This window comes from Felis catus, chromosome A1 (assembly GCF_018350175.1).
Source record: "Felis catus isolate Fca126 chromosome A1, F.catus_Fca126_mat1.0, whole genome shotgun sequence".
Classification (NCBI taxonomy): domain Eukaryota; kingdom Metazoa; phylum Chordata; class Mammalia; order Carnivora; family Felidae; genus Felis; species Felis catus.
In genome coordinates this window covers 145025639-145045779 of record NC_058368.1, presented here as the reverse complement: position 1 = coordinate 145045779, position 20141 = coordinate 145025639, and the positions used below count along the sequence as shown (strand labels likewise).

Sequence of the window (20141 nt, the reverse complement as noted above, 5' to 3'; positions counted from 1 at the left end):
TATTGAGAGTGGAGTATTAATATCTGTAATTATTATTGTAGAACTGTGTATTTCTCCCTTTGGTAAATGTCTTCAAAGGGTGTATTTCTTTAACTTTATTCAAGGAGATCATGTATGGGTAATGTATTATTGTCAGAAAAATACCATATAAAAAGTTATCTCATTTTAGTAAGTTGTTTTGTTATCCCTTATCTTGATCTTGTAAACTTTAACCTTACATTAAATCCATAAAGGGAAACTTAAAAATAGAAATAGAGCAGTGTTACTGTTCCAAGGTAAATATTTAATTTAATAATATATGTATAAATAATTATTGATCGTTATTTAATAACTTTTAGGACATAGTCTGATAAGAAATTATTAGTTTTTTTCCAGTCCATTTTGTAAGACAACATTTTAAAAGTAAAAATGTAATAATTTCCAAGAGGGTTCTTACAGCATTTGCTAGGAAATTAGTGAATAAGAAGAGATATTAAGATGTTTGTCATAATATTGCACATAGTATTTTCTGTTTAAATACAATTTAAAGACGACCATTATAATTTTGTTTTTTAAGAGCTTTGAAGTTCCTTAATAACATGAACATAAGAAATAATAATTACAATATACTATAACTCATAACACACTTGATATAGGCAGAAAACTTTTACCTGTATCTTTGTATATCTATAATTTGTATACTTTTTGTCCCAAAAGGGACAATATACTATAACTCATAACACACTTGATATAGGCAGAAAACTTTTACCTGTATCTTTGTATATCTATAATTTGTATACTTTTTGTCCCAAAAGAAGACCAAGTGCAACTTTTAATTGCGTTATTGTTTTCCTTATTTTCCTTGCTTATTGTGGAAACTTCAAAGGAAATTAAATGGCAGTACTCAATCATTCATATTTTTTACTGTTGAAGATAATCTTATTTTACTGAACTAGTTGTGTTATAAGGCCTACAGAATGTTTTCTCCTAGCTGTGGAGAGAGAGATTCAGGCTGAGTCTCCAAGGGTCAAACCAAAGAGGCCAGGTTTAATTTATCTTTTTTTTTTTTTTTTATGCCAATACTTAACCATCTATGTTCTTTTTTCTTTTTTTAATTTTTATTTAATTATTTTTTTAAATTTATATCTAAGTTAGCATGTAGCGGCAACAATGATTTCAGGAGTAGATTCCTGAATGCCCCTTACCCATTTAATCCATCCCACAACCCCTCCAGTAACCCTCTGTTTGTTTTCCATATTTAAGAGTCTCTTGTGTTTTTGTCCCCCTCCCTGTTTTTATATTATTTTTGCTTCCCTTCCCTTATGTTCATCTGTTTTGTATCTTAAAGTCCTCTTATGACTGAAGTCATATGATATTTGTCTTTCTCTGACTGACTAATTTCACTTAACATAATACCCTCTAGTTCCATCCACATAGTTGCGAATAGCAAGATTTCATTGTTTTTGATTGCCGAGTCATACTCCATTGTATATATATACCATATCTTCTTTATCCATTCATCCATCGATGGACATTTGGGCTCTTTCCATACTTTGGCTATTGTTGATAGTCCTAACAATATGTATGCATTTTAAACTTTAATGCAAGCTAATCATAGTGTTGATTATATTATTGATAATATGCTTACTCTGTCAGATGCTGGATTTATGTTATATAATTTAATTTTCTCAACAATCCCATTTTATAGAAACAATCCTCTTAATAGAAAGGAGGAAATTGTGTTTCTGATCTGTTTAAGCAATTTGAGCTAGTAATTAATTTACAGAGCTGGCTTCTGAGAAGTGTCCTGTTCCAAAACCTGTGCTCTTAACCAATTGATTAGTCTATTTTCCATTTCTGTAGAGTGGGAAATGTATAATAAAAAAAGATTTCTGTTGATCAGTATAATTGCCTTTGTTGCCAGTGTTTCTAGATATTTGCTTTCCTGAATTTGAATCCTTTGCTCATGCTCATTGTTAATTTCGATGGAAGGATGATCAGAGACATAATTTTGTAAGCAGTATAATTATTTTTCCCAACCGGTTCCACCTTACTTATTCCCATTGTTTTTGAATAGGAGGGGAAAAAAGAGACCATGGATTTTTTGAATTTTCAAAATTACTAACCTATTTTGGTAATTGCAAGGACAAAACAGAGAATATTTTAGGAAAATGTATTTGTTTGAACAGTGTGATTAAATGGTCAGGATATTGGCCTGGTAATTGGAAAACAAAATTACCTTGAAAAAAAATAATGTGTCACTTTATTCCTTAATGATTAAATTAGGATATTATTTACTGTTTTTTTTTTTTAATGGGGAAGCTGTGAAAGGCATTGTAATTATTTCAATCATGGGTTTAAGCTATATAAACAGATAATTTAAAATGACAGTTTAAAAGATGTTTTAATTTTTTTTTAGAAAAAAATCTTAGCATTTCTGAAACATAGCTATTTCTGAAAGATGTTATTGCAGGAAGAACCCTGCTTGATTTAAATCTTTCATAGAAACATTTGTCCTGAAGAAGAAAACACATTTTGTATAAAGAGTAATACATGTCTTCTATTTTTGGAATTTTGATCTCTCATTTGGTGTTATCTGCTTTTCTTAATGTTACCATAATTACTTTTTTAGTGTATTTTGGGATCTCTACTGTGCAGCTCCAGAAAGACGGGAAACATGTGAGCATTCAAGTGAAGCAAAAGCCTTCCATGATTATGTGAGTTAATGTTTAATTGAACTAAGTTATATTGTTAGTTTTCTTTTTAACCACTACTCTTGAAAAATTCATTGGACCATCTATTCTTTTTCTTTGGTTTTAAGAAACTGGGTGTTATTTTTTTCTTAAAAATTAGAGTTATAACTTTAAAGCGAAATACAAATGAGTGTTTGTCTTGTTGAAAAGCTTAAGATACAAGGTTAGTCTTAATTCCAAGTTGTTAAACGTATTTTTTTACCTTTAAGCATGCCTGATTTGTGAAATTTCAGATTTATAAAAATGAAGTAGTGATTCTTTATTCTACAAAAGGAGTCATGAGAATACTACAAATGATAAGTTTCTCTTTTGCACATAAGATTTAAAAAATACATAAAGATACTATTTTCTTCTTTTTTATACCTTTCGGTTACATATCAAAACTATCCTTTATACTGAATTAATTTCTACGACTAAAACTTATTGTGAATTAAGGGAAACAGCAAAAGATGCTATGCAAAAATGAAAATGTGATTTTTAAAACTTTTTTTAATTTTTTAATTCTGAGTGGAGGACAGTAGATTGTCCCTGGCTAAGTGATGTATATTGAGAATTTTGTTAGAATAACTGCAAATGTGATTTTAGAGAGTTGATGGTATTAGGAAGTAGAATTGTAGAAAATAGGAGGGGGGAAAAAACCAAATTTTTTTTTTAGGGAAAAATTGCATTTAAGAATAAGATAGTATTGTGACGGGTCTGGGGAAATACTGTTTGTAGAATTGACCATAAAGGAAGGACATCTTGAGTTTGGGAGGAAGGAAACCCCATGTCCTTAGCTTGGAGGAGGTGGAAATGGGGCTGGAACCTGAGGAGATATATGATGGTAACTACCTAAAACTTAACCAGAGGGTTATTTGTTATTTGTTTACTTGGTAGAAGGGGGACATCATTCTGTGTGAATCCTTAAAAACCAAAACCAGGACTCAAAAGGGAAAAAGACCTTGTTCTTCCAAATGACATACTTCAGTCTCAGACTAAAGCGTTGAAATAGCCAGGAGAATTACAGCCCTAAAAGTAGCACGAGGAACAGTGTGCAGGCTGAAGAGAAGGGAAAGTTTGGGCATCTGGCAGGGACTGTGTAATACTTTAACTGTGTACTAAGCTGATTAAAGTGACTGCTTGTGCTTGCCTCATCTGACATTGATTGTATTCATAAAGCTTGCTCCCTACCAAACAATAGCTCTTGGGTGAGTGAGTGAAACGGATGCTTTTGCATGTAAAGAAAATGTAGAGAAAATCCAGGTAAGGCAGAATCTAGGACACAGTATTTATGGCAGAAAGTAGAGCAGAGATCCAACCATGATGATGATAAGGAATCTGGCTAGAGTGGGATACTTGCATCTCATCTATCTCCTACACCAAAAGGACATGTCTAGCTTTGACCTGCCATTCATGGGAAACATTTTTGAAATACCCAATAATTTTGACAACTAGATGGCATTCGATAGTGCCAGTATTCTACTCCAAAGGACAATAATATTTGTGAATCTACATTTTAAGGAATTAATTATGTAAATAATTTTTCAAAATTCCATTGTATAGAAAAATGCACCCTACTGTTTACCATAGAGATCTTACAGGGAATACTGAACTAATTTAGCATGTCTTAGAAGCATTAGATAAATCATCATTGTCATAGCCTCCTCCTCCACCTCTTCCTCATCATCATCCTCATCATCATTGTCCTATTCATTTTGCATTCATGAGGCATTTTCAGTATTTCAGAGAATATTCACACTTGTTAGCTTTAGAAACCCACTTAAAATTCCAAAGTTTCTGAGCATGAGCATTGGCTAGAAGTACAATTGAAAGTAGAATAGATTTTCAAGGAAGAATAATCCCTTAGCATGTAATTTGGTCCTAAAAAATGTAGTTTAGAAAAAAATTAAGTATTTGGATTTTATAATTCATTATGAATGTTAGCACATGCTTTATCAGATGTTTTCTAATTTTATCTTAAATATTAATTTTAAGAGATTTGATTTATTTTAGGCAGCATTTTTATTATACCTTTAAGCCAGTTTAGTTTCAGTGATAATATGTCTCCAAAATTGTCTTTTAAATGAAGGTTTGTGAAGAGGTTGACTTACATAATTTTATGTTATAATTGGATTTTTAGAAATACATTTTTTTGTAGCATAATTTTATGGTAATTTTCATGAGTAGGATTTCCTGACTTCTTAATAGTAGTTTCTGAAAATAATCAACACAATTCATGTTTAATGTGCAGATATAGAAATTTGAAAGACTCAGGGAAGAAAATGGGAAACAGGAACAAACAATAAGATTGTGGCAAAATTCTAAAATTCTGTATTTCTTTATTAGAGTTCATGATGGGACCATTTCTGTAATAGTAATTAATATGTATACCTACTGCCTTTCAAGGTAGCTCTCAAAGGAGCATTCTGAAAATATTTTGTTCAAGAGCTTCATCTTTAGAATAAAAAAGTACTTGCATGCATAAATTCTCATATGTTTAAAAAATAGTCTTGTTACTTTATAGTCTTTGTTTATATGATTGATAATGGATAATGAAAAATAGACTACTTTTTTAAAAGAAAGATAGAGGCGTAATGAGGTGAATAATGAATAATCTTTTTAATTAAAAAATAGCCTAAAATGTTAAAAATGATTACCTTTTGATATTGGGATTATGCAGAATACTTTCTGTATTTTCCAAATACTTACAGTTAATTTTATATTCGGGAAATTTATTTTAAAACAGAGAAACTTTTATCTTTCAGTGACTACCTTACAATGTCTCTTCGAAATTAGAAAATAACTAATTTAGTAAAATATCACATATTTGAGGTGGTTCTTTGTTTTTAAATGCTGTAGGCATTTATGAAAGACTTTTACTTTTTGTATGTGCACATATACACATACATATGTATGTGTACATATGATCTATAAACTGAATAGATGTAACTTTTAGGCCATTGTATAACTTTTAATAAACTCTTTTTTTGGTAATTACTATCCCAGAAACATTTTTGGCTTTTATTTTAATATTTTTTTTTGGGGGGGAGTTGTTTTTTGACCTCTTTAGAATATGGATTTTTGTCACTCTATTATTTTATTTGCCAAGTGATCATTGATGCAATGTTCATACCCTTTCCCTCAAAAAATTACCTGTTCATACTTCCTGTGAGAAAAAGTGAAAACAAAATAAAACATTTAAGATGAGTAAAACCTTGATCTTCTTGGATTTATATTTAAAACGTATTAAATATTTAGCATCTATGTGCAGTGCTATTTGTAAAATAATGACACATTTGGAAATCAACAGTAAGTAGTGTACAGGCATGCACTTTTGGGTGACAAAGAGAAAACACAAGGAAATGATTATTATACAAGTTAGAATATGGGAAATGGGAAGAGGTTATGATTGGGATGGGGCTCATGGAAAAGGCTTTTGAGATATTTGGCAAAATTCTATTTTGCCTGACCATGGTGATGATTAATTTATAATAACCATGTGCTTGCTTTATAATATTTCATAAAAATGCCATACATTTATTTTGTATTTTTTCTATATTTGTAATTTTGAAAAATGTTAAAATAGCAAGATATTAAAATATAGTTAAGGTAATTAACTTTAGAAAGGAATAAACACAGTATTTTCCAATGTATTTACGGGTATTGTTAAGGTTCCTCTTTGAGAACTGATGGCAGGAAAATACAGTGATGATCTCCAAACAAATCTGTTTCTTCTTTGCTATGGTAGATAGTGTGAAGTTATGTCTACCTGTTGATTTTCTAGAGGGGAGTGGAAAATAAGATCAGAAATGCTGGAGGAAAGTTTAATAATTAGGAATTTATCATATGAGAGGGTATAGAGATTTTACTATGGAGCCATTATTTTGCCACATGACTGGGAGATAACTAACTTGGTACTGTAATTTTTATCCTGAGTGAAAACTAGGTTTATCTGAGCTGTAAAATTATTATTAGATGCTACAATATTATCATTAAAAGTAAGCCATCACCTCACATGATTAAAACTAATACATGCTAACTTGTAATGTTTATTGAACTAGCTTTTCTTTTCTCCCCATTAGTATGTTTCTGTTTTACTCTGAAATCACAGGCAATGCTTTTACGTGGAATTAATTAATATTTACTAGTTTTTTTTTGTGCTTCAGATTAACATAGAGTTGTTTCATTTAACAATTCGTTTCTAATTTCATTCATTTCCTAAGAAAAGTATCAATATATACTATTAAACTTAATGAGAAATGTATACAGTGATTATAATTTTAGTTCTCTGGTATGAATGAAGATTCCTTAATTGTCCTAAAGCAGTGATAGAGCCAAGATATATCATTGCTTTAGTGTGGTGGTAATGAAATCACATTATTACAATGAGCTCTTGGAGAGCACAGTATTTGATTTGTTTTTCCCTAGGGTCTGTCGAATAATAGATAGTTCGATAAATGTTAACAGAATATAGTAGTCTGTAAGTCTGGTAGACTGGAGAGGTTTTAAGTTGTTCAAATGTTCAGATAAAGTTGTAGGCTTAAGTTGTGATTGTTGATAACATGATGCTGATTTTTGTATTCTTACCTAAGAGAATGTTTATAACATCTAGAAAGGATTATGTTATAGGTTTGTCATGATAGGATACTTTTAAAAAATGATACACAACATGTAATATTATGTAAATAAAACAATAGGAGAATAATGTTTTTATTCATACCTTATGAAAATTGTTTTTGCAGATAATCATATATTATATAGGAAAATACTTCTGTAGAAAGTATAACATAGTGAATATAGTCAATAATTTTATAATAACTTTGTATGGTGACAGATAGTAACTACACTTATGGTAACCATTTTGTAATGTATATAAATGTCAAATCACCATTTTGCACACCTGAAACTAATACATTATATATCAGTTATACTTCAATTAAAAAATACATTTTTCTAAAAAGAAAAAAACCTATTGCAGAGAGTTAAGTACACCCTTTGCTATGATAACATCTTCTGTGTACCTCCCTGATATTCCTGTATATTAGATTTTTATAATGGAATGTTTTCTCTAATGATTGGTGAGCTTTCTCAGGGAGGAGGCTTTGTCTTGTCTTTTTCATCACCTGTGCTCGGCATGGTACCTGATATGAGATGTTCAAATAATGTGTGGTGTTTACATAAATGAATGATTAAATAAAATATTATCTAAGAAGTTTTTGTTATTTTTTAGTTCAATGTAACTGGATGTGTAGTTTTAGGAAGGTCATTTAATACTACCTTTATTCATTTTGTATTTCAAAACAAATTTAGATAAGACAGTAATCTGTAAAGACATAACAAATGAATCAAAGCAGGTAGCAAAGCCTTTATATCTCAGGAGGCACGGCACTAGGGAATCTAGCTGTGAACAAAATAGATACAATCCCTATTCTCATGGGCTACCATCAAGTGAAAGAGATCTTTTCTCAAGAAGTTTGAAATGTCAAGTAGTAAATTACATGGAGAAACATATTATAGTCTTAGATTGTTAGATCAGTCAGAATGTGTATTTAAGACTATGGAGAGAGATGGCAAGTACACATAACATCGGATGGGGGTTGTTTTCAGTGTATAGTAGCTGTAATTAGTACCTGCTCAAATTAATGTATCACATTAGGCTATAATTCTCCTACAGAGTGTAAAGTAGAGTTGTTGTTTTTTTAATGTTTATTCTTTTTTTTTTTTTTTTTTTTTTTTTTTTGAGAAAGAGAGAGTGTCAGAACATGGGTGGAGGAGGGGCAGGGATAGAGGGAGGCACAGAACCTGAAGCAGGCTCCAGGCTCTGAGCTGTCAGCACAGAGCCTCATGGGGTGCTTGAACTCACGAACCGTGAGATCATGACCTGAGCCACAGTTGGATGCTTAGCCACCTGAGCCACCCAGGCACCCCTAAATGAGAGTTCTCAATAGGATAGGAACAAATAAACTTATATTTAAAATCCATTAAGATAATAAAAACTGTTGTAGATGTGTATTAATGTTTATCAGTCAGTATATACGCATTTGCTCACCTCAACAGGTTCACTTTTCACCTTATATGCTGTCTTGTTTCTACCATTGTTTTCATTTCTGATAGGATCTAGTTTAATTTCTTTTGCAATGTGTAAACTTTATAAACCACCTTATATTCTTTCTAGCATAAGGTAAGTTGTTTATTTTTGTTTTTGTTTTTGTGTAAGCTGTGTCCATTTGAAGAAGCACGTCTACCACTTTACATGTGGTATCTTTGTGTCTGTAATCCCAGCTTGTCACTGTGCCTAGGAATGCTTCTGGGTGGCTTCAAAGTACTGCAGATAACTATATCAGCTATGTTTCTTATTTCTTTTGATCCTGGGGATTTCCTGTAGGGCAATATGTTATGTCAGTCATTTGATAGAGGACATGAATAATAGGAGACAAGCAAAAAAAGTATAGGCATTTTGGAAGAATTCTACTTAAAAATATTTTATAACATGGGTGGCTCAGTTGGTTAAGCGTTGGACTCTTGATTTCAGCTCAGGTAGTGATCTCATGGTTCATGAGATTAAGCCCTGAGTCAAGCCTAGCATTGAGCTCAGCGCTGACAATGGGGAACCTGCTTGGGATTCTCTCTCTCCCTCTCTGTCAGCCCCTACACCCCCTCAAAATAAATAAATAAACTTAAAAAAAATTTTAACTGTAATTTCTAGCATTAGATAGATACTACAAAATCCTTAAAGAAATAAATGGAGAAACTAATATGGAAAAGAGATAAACATAATAAGTATGATTTTATTGACAGCTTGTTTCATTGTGAAAAATAATTTATTTTTTCAAAGTATATGGTTTAAAGGAATTTCATCTTTTTTTTTTTAGATATTTATTTATTTTGAAACAGAGAGCACAAGCAGGGAAGGGGCAGAGAGGGAGGGAGGGAGGGAGGGAGGAAGGGAGGGAGGGAGGGAGGGAGGGAGAGAGAGAGAGAGAGAGAGAGAGAGAGAGAGAGAAAGAAAATTCCAAGTACACTCCATGCTGTCAGGACAGAGCCTGATTTGGGGCTTGAATCCACTAAGCACGGGATCATGACCTGAGCTGAAGTCAGACACTTAACTGACTGAGCCACCCAGGTGCCCCTTCTTTACTATTTTTGATGCTGATATTATACTACCTGTGATTATGTTGCCATAGAGTAATAACATAAAAGCAAAACTGATAGAAATAGGATACTCTTTCAAAAATAATATATAATTCTAATGTACTATTAGAGATATGAAATTCATAAATTTAAAAGTCATATGAAATAAGTTATTTTAGAGGTTTTTAAAAGGAAAAACAAAATGTGTCTAAATACTTTAGATTTGTAGTGTAATATTTCTGTAGCCACTTTGTTTTCTGTTTATATGTTACACGACTTGATTTAAAATTGGTATATTTTGGGGGGCATCTGGCTGACTCAGTTGGTAGAGTGTGTGACTCTTGGTCTTGGGGTTGTGAGTTCCAGCCTCATGTTGGGTGTAGCAATTACTTAAAAATTAAATCTTTACACAACAACAAAAAAAAGTCCTCCCCAAAATTGCTGTATTTTGTAGACAACTTAATACAACTTTATGAAAGTCTTACCTTGTTTTTATTCCTTTTCCCTTTGATAAGAAGGAAAAAAATTAAAAATACTGGAAAAAATCATGTTTACTTTACCCCAATCTAGTTTTTAATTATTACTGTATTTCTTGGATTTTGTGGGCATTGGTAGTGAGGTTAGGGGTCCACATCTCTTTTGTAAAAAAAAATAAGTGCCTCACAAATTTAGGTGTTGTATCTTTGAATATATACTAGAAATTAAAAAAGAAAATAGTTACTTAGCCAAGAATTAATGGGCAGGGCTATAATGATGTGACATGCTATTTTGTATGAATAAGAATGTGTTATCTGTTTTCAGACTTCATGAAATATTTATACATTTGATTCCATTTATTTTGAGTATAAAGGGCTTCCTCCCCCCCCCCCTCCCCCCCCCCCCACATAAATGTGACCTGATACTTTACTCTGTCTCTTGGGTTTAAAACCACAAACAACTATTATAATACAGGAAGTTATTTGCAGCCAGCCACAGTAGATAGATGTTGTCAGTTGTCAAGTTTAGATGCTAACTTCTGAGTCTTTGAACTTTCTAAAAGGAAATTGTCACAATCTCTTCAAAAAGAAGGTACAGATATTTTTTAAGTGGTTTTTATGATTTTTCTTGTGAAAGTCAAACTTTAACTTTAAAATGTGTGGTATTTTGGAATGCCTGGGTGGCTCAGTCAGTTGAGCATCTGACTCTTGATTTCATCTCAGATCATGATCCTAGGGTTGTGGGACTGAGCCCTGCATCGGGCTCTGTGCTGTGCATGAAGTATACTTTGGGTTCTGTCTCTCTCCCTCTGCCCCTTTCCCCTGCTCGCTCGCTCTCTCTCAATAATAAATAGATAGATAGATAGATAGATAGATAGATAGATAGATAGATAGATAAATAGTGATACATTAAAATATCTAGATTTTTAAAGAAGAAAGGTGTACAACTATTCATCAGTGTAATTCTATGCAGAATTATCACTGAGACGAGTGATTTTGGTAGATAGAATCATTCTGTCATTTCTTTATTAACTCTTTTTTGAGAACCCATTTATATACAAGTTACTTTGAGGCTGTGTAAGAGGCAGAGACATAAATATTTCTCTCTCTAGGGATTCATAATTTGGACAGGTATATGAGCTATATATCATGAGTTAGTTGTTATGAGTATAATATAGATAATACCTGTTATACTGTATGAGTTTAAATAATCTGAATGTGCACTGACTTTTGAATGACAACTAGGATTTGGATGAGAAGAGATGTATGTGAGAGGGTATATCAGAGAAACAGGTTGACATTGGAAAAATATAAGGTGTACTTAGGGAATAGTAAGCAGAGCTGTTTGACTATGGAGTAGAAAAATCAAACACAGGATTAATGCTTAGCTAACAGTAAAATTTTAAAACTGTGAGAACACTATGAAATTATCCTGCCATTGCTTTTATGTTGAGTTTCCCAGACTCTTGGCCTAGAGGTGAGAAGGAAGAGAACACCCTAGACGACAGGCTCTTGGCCTCTTCTGTTTAACTGAAGCAGTTTAGTTCTCCTTTCCCATTTCTTTCAATTTTCTCTTTCTAATTAAATGGAATGAATCTCCATTTAAGTCATTACGCATGCCATAAATGAATCTTTTTTTAATCCCAGTGATTGTTCTCCTTTGTCCTTGACTAGTCATCCAAACCAGTCAAATCTATTGCCTAAACATTCCTTATGCATGTCTTCTCTCTAATCTCACTGCAGATGCTTAAGTTCAAGTCTTTATCATGTCACAACAGCCTTTCACAGCTGTTTCTGCATCTGTCTTCCTTTACCCCCTGCAGGGTTCAAGAACTCTTCTTTATGGGTTCTTGGTAAGACTCTTAAATAAGCATCTCTGTCTCTCTATCTCTGTGTCTCTTTATTTTTTATATATTACCAGTGTCAGAACCCAAAACAGTCCAACAATTTAAAATAAAAGAGTTTGAAAATGCTTATTTGGTCCAACCTACTTATTTTACTAGATAGGGAATTTGGTACTCAGAGAAGTAAATGATATGCCATTGTTTAAAAGTTGAGCAAGGTTTTGTGAGGAAAACTCAGGTTTTCCAAATATTCACTGATAACTATTTCAACTATACTAGATGAAACTTTTGTTATGCCTGCAATGGAGAATCATTTTTTGAGCATATTCAAAAAATAGTAAATTATATTTTAGGACGATTAATATGAGGGCATTGTGTGAGAGGAACTGAAGAAAGGGAAAGGACTAAAGGTGAAAACTGGGGAGAGGCTTTCCTAACAGTCTTGGTAAGAGCTGAAAAGCCTTTGAATGAGGGTAGCAGCAATTGAAATTGAAAATGAAAGATGAAAATGAAGGATAATAATTTTTTTTTTCAACGTTTATTTATTTTTGGGACAGAGAGAGACAGAGCTTGAACGGGGGAGGGGCAGAGAGAGAGGGAGACACAGAATCAGAAACGGGCTACAGGCTCCGAGCCATCAGCCCAGAGCCTGATGCGGGGCTCGAACTCCTGGACCGCGAGATCGTGACCTGGCTGAAGTCGGACGCTTAACCGACTGCGCCACCCAGGTGCCCCAAAAAATGAAGGATAATAAAGAAGAGTTATAAGAATCAAGGAAGACAAAAATTTTTTAAATTTGTAGTCAACACTACCGATGGACTTTGTGATGCCATTAGCAGAAATCTGAAATTTGGAAGGAAGAACATAGAGAAAGTGTATTCAGCTATAAGAATGGGTTTAATAATGAGAGAAAAAAGGTGAGTTAAGAATTGAGGCCTGGGCTCACAGTTTGTGAGTTTGAGCGCCACATCCAGCTCTCTTGCTTCGGATCCTCTGTCTTCCTCTCTCTGCCCTTTCCCATCTTGTTCTCTCTCTTTCTCTCAAAAATAAATAAACATTAAAAAAAAAAAAGAATTGAGGCCTGGGGATGGAAATTTATTTTTTTAAAAAAAGCCCACATTTAGGGGGTGATAGGAAGGAAGGAGCTAACATTAAGACAAGGGGAAAGTACCACTCAGTGTAAACACTTATCACACTAAGGGTAGACTCACTTAGATAGCTTGCCTGGTGTGTTCTGTATAGCCCAGGAAATTTCTCAGATCTGTTCACTAGTTCAGATACTTCTTATTTGAACTCTAGGGCAACTAATAAAATTTGTTTGGTATTAATGTACTATGTTGAGTTCCTAAGATATTCAAAAGCTGTTTATGGTTTTTGAAGCAAGACTTAAGACTCAAGCATTGTCAATGCCTGAATGATCTTTATAGGCCACAATTTCATTTTAGAAAGCAGTCATGTATTGTATAGGGGGAGAAGTAGATTCAGATTTAGGAGGAAAACTAAATGGACTTAAATGATCCATGACTTCTTCCAGAAGTTTTTGAAACTTAGATTAATAGGGAAATCTCTATATGTTAGCTCTCTTTCTTCATTACAACTTTGTTTTAGCAATCATGTATTGAATTGCTTATTAAGAGCAATGTAAAAGTTCTCATACCTAAGGGAAGTAAACATATAGGCTGTAAAAATATATCATGTTCAATTTTGTAGTCTAGTGTCTTATACTTAATTGGTACTCAATATTTGATGAAGGAATCTAAATTCTTGAGGCATGCTATTTATAAACGAAGTGCCCTACTTCCATGGGAACATTGTACTGCTCATATATGACCCATTCAATATTCCTTTTTCTTGCTTTTCCTTGATCATTATCTTATCTTCCGTATCACCTTATCTTAGCCCTCCTATCATCTTTATCCTTGGTTTGTCAGCTCTGAGATAGATATGAGAAGAGAAAATAAAGGAAAATATTTCAGAGCTGAATTCATATTATAATTTTTATTATGGACAAAAGCCCAAATACTAAGAGAAATGGAAAATCTTTAGATATCAAAAATGACTTCTGTATTGCTTACAATAGGACACTTTAATGTGTATTAGAAATTATGGGGATGTTTTCCTTGTGCAAATCTCATCAACAGTCCCATACACTAGACTATCTTCTTTCCTTTTTTCTCTAACCTGGGATATTCTTGTGAAAGGACATTGGGAGCTTGCTATAAATTAAATCTGTAAACCTATCCTATCACAGGTCACCTTCCTATGTACTCTTCTTATCTTTTCCAGATGATAAACATAACCTTTGATCTTTTTTCACTATTTTCCTTTGTCAGTTTTTCCTTCCACAGGGCCTACTCCTTTCTTTATGTCTAGGATTTTAATTTTATTCACTACAGAGACATACATAAAGTAACAATATGAACACTGGGAAGTTTGCAGAGAATTGGGAATCTCAGCAGGATTTTATGTTTGAAATATAAATAGAAGTTACTTGGTTTCATCTCCATGTCCACATTCCCAGTGAGATTACTTATTTACATTTACTTACTTGAGGGGCTGGTGGGGTGGGGGAGTGGAGTAGGTGGGGCATTTTAAGTCTCCTATTTGGGAATCATTCTTACCTAACTCCTGTCTTGATTGCTTGAGAGCTCAAGTTCAGACCAAGGTAGGTTTGAGCTGGCACCTCTGCCTGGTCCTTTAGAACTTGTGGTGTGCTTGGAAACCTCTCACTTTCTAAGTGGTCTCTCCTGAGGGCGCAATGAATAAGGAGGGCACTTTGCTAGCTGACCGTCCCTCAAAGGTTCTTTTCCTGCCCCTTCAGCTGCCTAACATTTAGTTTTCCATCAGCTTGTTCACTTGCTGAGACTTCCAGGCTAATTCTGCTGGTGAGAGAAACTAGGCTTTTGTGTTTTCAATGAATGTTTGGTATTAGTTTCTTCAGTTTCTTGGCAGTGTTACTGAGGGAAACTTTCTGCTTTTTATTACCATCTTCACTTGCTCCTGACCAGCTCCTATATTTTCCTGTGTCAAAGTGGTGCATCCAGTTAGATCATATACTGAGGCCTCTTTCTTATCTGAGAGATGCTTGTTTCTAGAACAAAAATGATTCCTCTTGCTTAGGAACCTTCCTGTTCCGATTGTTTCCCAGACATTCTCTGAATCAAACTCCTGGGCTTCTTTTCCAAATTTGAATTCTATTAAACATTGATAAACTTAAGCAGTTTCTACCCATGGAAAAAGATAGGCTATCCTCTTAAATCCTTTGCATAACAAATCGTACAAGTAAAATTCTGCCTGTTCAATGAGGACTTTCCTAACTATTCCAACATAGGTAAATTCAGCAAGGCTGAATTAAAACAAACAAAAAATTTATCTCAGTAATTTTCTTTGAAGTAAAAAAGAGCCAGTAGGATTTTTTTTCTTCTTTTACGAAATTTAAGAAGTGATAATTATATATAGTTTTCTGTAATTTAAATGTGTATGTCATTCTCATGGGCTTTTAATATCTATCTGGAACAAAAGCAGCTGTTGCTTACCTTACTCATATCAAAAGACTAAAATAGCAATAATGGGAGGTGTTTAGGGAAATAGAGTTGATTTACTTAATTTGGATTTTAAAAAAATTGAGGACTTTTTAAAGACTGCAATTTCGCTAAAGCCCTTTTAATTAGTTAGTTAATTAATTAATTTTTACCCAATAATAGAAATTAATTAGAAATCCAAAGAAGGAATAATAGATCTTGTTATTAAATATTTGTAGAGAAAAAATTGTGCATATTTTTCCCTTGTGTAAAGTATAAGTAGATAGATACTTTACTCTAGTGCTGCTGTCAAGAATAAAAATATAAGAGCTGTCTTTCTGTTTTGGAGAATCAATGAGTTGAGTCAGAGTTAATTCATAAGGTAATTCAATTTAAGGTTTTTATTTTTGTAATTTTTTATTTACAAAGAGGAAGTTGTGTTTTTTTGTTTTTTTTGTTGTTAAAGAATCTTCTGAGGGAGGATCACCTTTTAAAATAAATAACAAGAAATACAAATTCTACTTAATAAAATATTTTTTAGAAGATTTAATTCTACATAATGAAAATTAGAGAAAGGAAGAGAATAGGAATCAAGGATAAGACCTTGATATTTAGGAAAGCTCTGAAAGTCAAAGGTTAATTTATATATTAAACTAATGTTCTAATGAGAAAAAAAATTCAGCCCTTTAATTCAAATATATAGGTAAATAGTGATCAGATTCATTTAAAATACTTAAAATTCTTATCACATGAGATCTTTGTATCTTTTCATTTTAAGTGGAGAAAAAAAATGCTCTTTATTTATTTTTTTTTTTTTAGTTTATTTATTTATTTTGACAGAGAGCATGGGCACAAGTTGGGGAGGGGCAGAAAGAGGAGGGAGATTATTCCAAGTAGGCTCCTCACCGGCAGTGTGGAGCCCAGGTGGGGCCCAGGAATCGTGAAATCAGACCTGAGCTGAAACCAAGAGCTGGACATTCAACCGACTGAGACACCCAGGTACCCCAAAAATGCCCTTTAATTAACCTGGTCCAGAATATTAAAAGATAAGTAAAAAGTACATTTTTATCATTTTGAAAGATTGTAGGAGATACTGTTAGATTTCTCAGTTAATATTTTCATTTTCAATGAGAAATAATATATACATATATTATTTACTATATGTATGTATATTCATACATATACATATATTCTTGAGAGAGAGAGCGTGAGTGTGTGCACATGCCTAAGCAGGGAAGGGGCAGAGGGAGAGGGAGAATCCCAAGCAGGTTCCACACCCAGCATGGAGCCTGACATGAGGCTTGATCTCAGGACCATGAGACCATGACCTGAACTGAAAATCAAGAGTTGGATGCTTAACTGACTGAGCCACCCATGCACCCCTACAATGTATTTTATAATATCTTGTATATTCAGTGATGTCATTAAAAAGATCTGATCATCAGTGTGTATCTGTATGAAATATTTAAATTTTAAAGCTGTTGAGATATTTTGCTTTGTATTATGACTTACAATATTTAGTGTTTAAGGCCTTTGTTACCACTTTACCTAGATTTGAAATTATGGTAGCCTTGTGGCCAAATTTATTTATTTGGCTTATTAAAAATATAAGCAAGACTATGCAAACTAATGTACTATGTTTATATTTGACATTTAGTTTATAGAGTTTAATTTACCATACCTATGCCCTGTGCTCAGAAAAAAAAAAAAAAATAGAAAAGATTTTGTCTTTGGAGCATCTAACAAATTTCAAAATGAAAAAGACAATCTGTAACTTCCTGCCTGCTAGTCATTTCCAATAATTTTAGAAAACTCCTCTCCCCTTTTAATTTTAAAGCTGTTTTTCTCATGGATTTTCCTGATATTACTTGAATAAGATCAGTACAAACGATACCACATTTTATCAAACTTATTTGATGATGTATTAAGAATGTATCTAAAATTTAAGAATTTCTTCTCAGGTTATAAGTCAAATAATTTATCAAAAAAAATCTTGTTTTTTGCTATATCAACACACTATGCAAAAACAAGTAGAGATATCACAACATTTATACTCATGATCAGTTGAATTGTGAAGGTTTTATATAATAGCATCCTTCCTATTAAGTCAATGAGCACCATATTTAAACATTAATGTCTTTAAAAAAATACATGTGTTTTTAAACAGCTCTGAAATGGATATGCATCTCATGAACAACTAAGAGAGTTTCATGCCATGATCTAATTATCTGGCAGTATTTTTCTGTCTTCCTAATGATACATAAAATAATTGTGATCATTGTGAGTATTAAGATAATGGCCATCTTATTGATGAATTGTGATTATGGTAGATACGTAGTGTTTCTGGACAGAGAAAATAGTAGTAAATTATATTTTTTCAACAGTCCACTCATCTTTTATACTTTACAGTGCATGTTTTGGAGTGCCTGCCTCACTCAGTCAATAGAGCATGTGACTCTTGATCTCAAGGTTGTGAGTTCAAGCCCCACATTGGGTGTAGAGCTTAAAAAAACAAAAAAACCAGGCAAACAAAAAACCAAACATGATTTTTTCCTCATGTGCAATGTGGTAAAATATTTTGAATGATGGGATATACATATTTTCATTACTAGGTTCAAATTTTGTGTAAATTGTTTAATAACATTAAGCTATTCAGAAGAACACTTAGAGCCTTATTTGTATATGTTCATTGTATATACTTTTTCAAAATGATAGTATAGAGGCCACAGAAGTGTTTTCATAAAATTTAACTAATAAAAACAGTTTTATGTTAAATGGTGAACCCAATAACAAATAATTGTCATAATTTCTAGTTTTTAAGTTTTTTGAGAAATGATTGTAGTTTTGTTTTTATTGTACATATTGTTATCATTTCAGGAGAGCTGTTACTGGTTGAAGCCTCAACTTTTTTCCTCTTGAGCCTGATCAGTCTTTTCATATCCATTGTGACTTTTTACATTTTTCAAAGATGGTGACAGTATCTCCCATCCCCCATATTCTTCTGCTTGTGACCTTGCCACTCTTCCATCAAGAGGTGGAGTCCAATTTCCTTTCCCTTGAATCTGAGCTGACCTTAGTGACTTGCTTGTAATCAGTAAAATATGAGGGAAGTGATGCTATGTGACTTCTGAGGCTAGGTCAGAAGAAGTCTTGCATCTTTTGCTTTGGTATCTTGGAATGCTTGCTTTTCAGCCGTTGCTTCTCAGGATGCTCCCTCTTAAAGCTGTATCACCATTCTATAAGAAATGCAGTCCCAAGATTAGCAGTGTCTCTACCTTCCAGTCGTTTGAGGAAGAGCCATTAGTGAAGAAGCCATTTATGAAGAAGTCCTTAGCTGTTTGAGTTTTCCCAGCTGAGGCACAGATATCCCAGAGTCTGTAGAGATGGCCATTTCTACTGTTCACTGTCCAAAGTTCTGAACTACATAACCCATGAGCATAATAAAAAAGTTGTTATTTTATCTGCTACTAACTTTGGGAAGGTTTGTTATACAGCAATAGATAATGAGAATAGTACTTAGTATCTGGAAGTGGGGTGCTACTGTAACAAAAAGAAAAGGACATAGTATCAGCTGGTGGGTGGACAAGAAATCATGGAACTTGAGATAAATTCATGGAGACTATGAGGGCTTGAAAGAAAGTAATGCCAATATTATTTGAAACTGGAAATAAGAATATCTTTGTTATCTAGTGGCAGAAAGTTTAGGAAAACTGTCCACCTATGGTAACATGGAAAATAGAAAGTGTACTTAGTGAACTGATGCATCTGGCAAAGGAGGGTATGATAAAGAATGTCCAAAGTGTTTTCAGCTGTTTCTTTTAGCTATACCTTATGAAATGTGGATGGGGAGAGAGGAGTTAAAAAAGAAATTCTTGTTTTCAAGCAGAATTTGGAGGAAATGTAAAGGGCTCAGGAAAGTTTTTCCAGCCTGCAAAGGTTCTCAAAGGGCCTAAGGATGAAGATCAAATCCAGAGCAAAGTTTGGAAAATGTGGTCTCAAGGTAAAAATGAAACTAAGGTGTAACTATAAAACCTTTTTTAAGATCTCAGAAAAATTTGAGGCGGCCCTCATAGATTCTCTTAGACACACAAAAAAAAAACCTTTCAGGAATCTTAATGGCACAACTTCCAGTTTTTCTCTGGTAAACAAAAGGGCTTCCAGGAATCTTCAGGACCTTGTCCCACAGCAGCCTCACAGAGGGCCCAAGGTACAGAAGGACTTATTTCAGTGACATCTGTGGGCATAGCATTTGCTTGAATGAGTGGGCTTATAAAATATGTTTTTGAAACATAAGAAACCTATAAAGCTTTTTAAAAGAATTCTATCAGCCTGGGGTGCCTGGGTGACTCAGTTGAGTGTCCAGCTCTTGATTTCTGCTCAGGTCATGATCTCACAGTTTGTGAGTTTGAGCCCCACGTGGGTCTCCATGCTGACAGCACAGAGCCTGCTTGGGATTCG

The 20141-nt window shown here is 33.3% G+C and overlaps 1 protein-coding gene across 6 annotated transcripts in view; it reads left to right on the top strand.

Moving 5' to 3' along the window:
- Window positions 1–20141, top strand: part of SSBP2 (single stranded DNA binding protein 2) — a 316027-nt gene that overhangs the window by 117223 nt on the left and 178663 nt on the right. For all 6 annotated transcript variants that reach the window (XM_045033195.1, XM_011284326.4, XM_045033196.1 and 3 more), the window contains exon 4: window positions 2612–2696. In XM_045033195.1, coding sequence (XP_044889130.1) covers window positions 2612–2696 — 85 coding nt within the window. The remainder of the gene's footprint in view (window positions 1–2611; window positions 2697–20141) is intronic.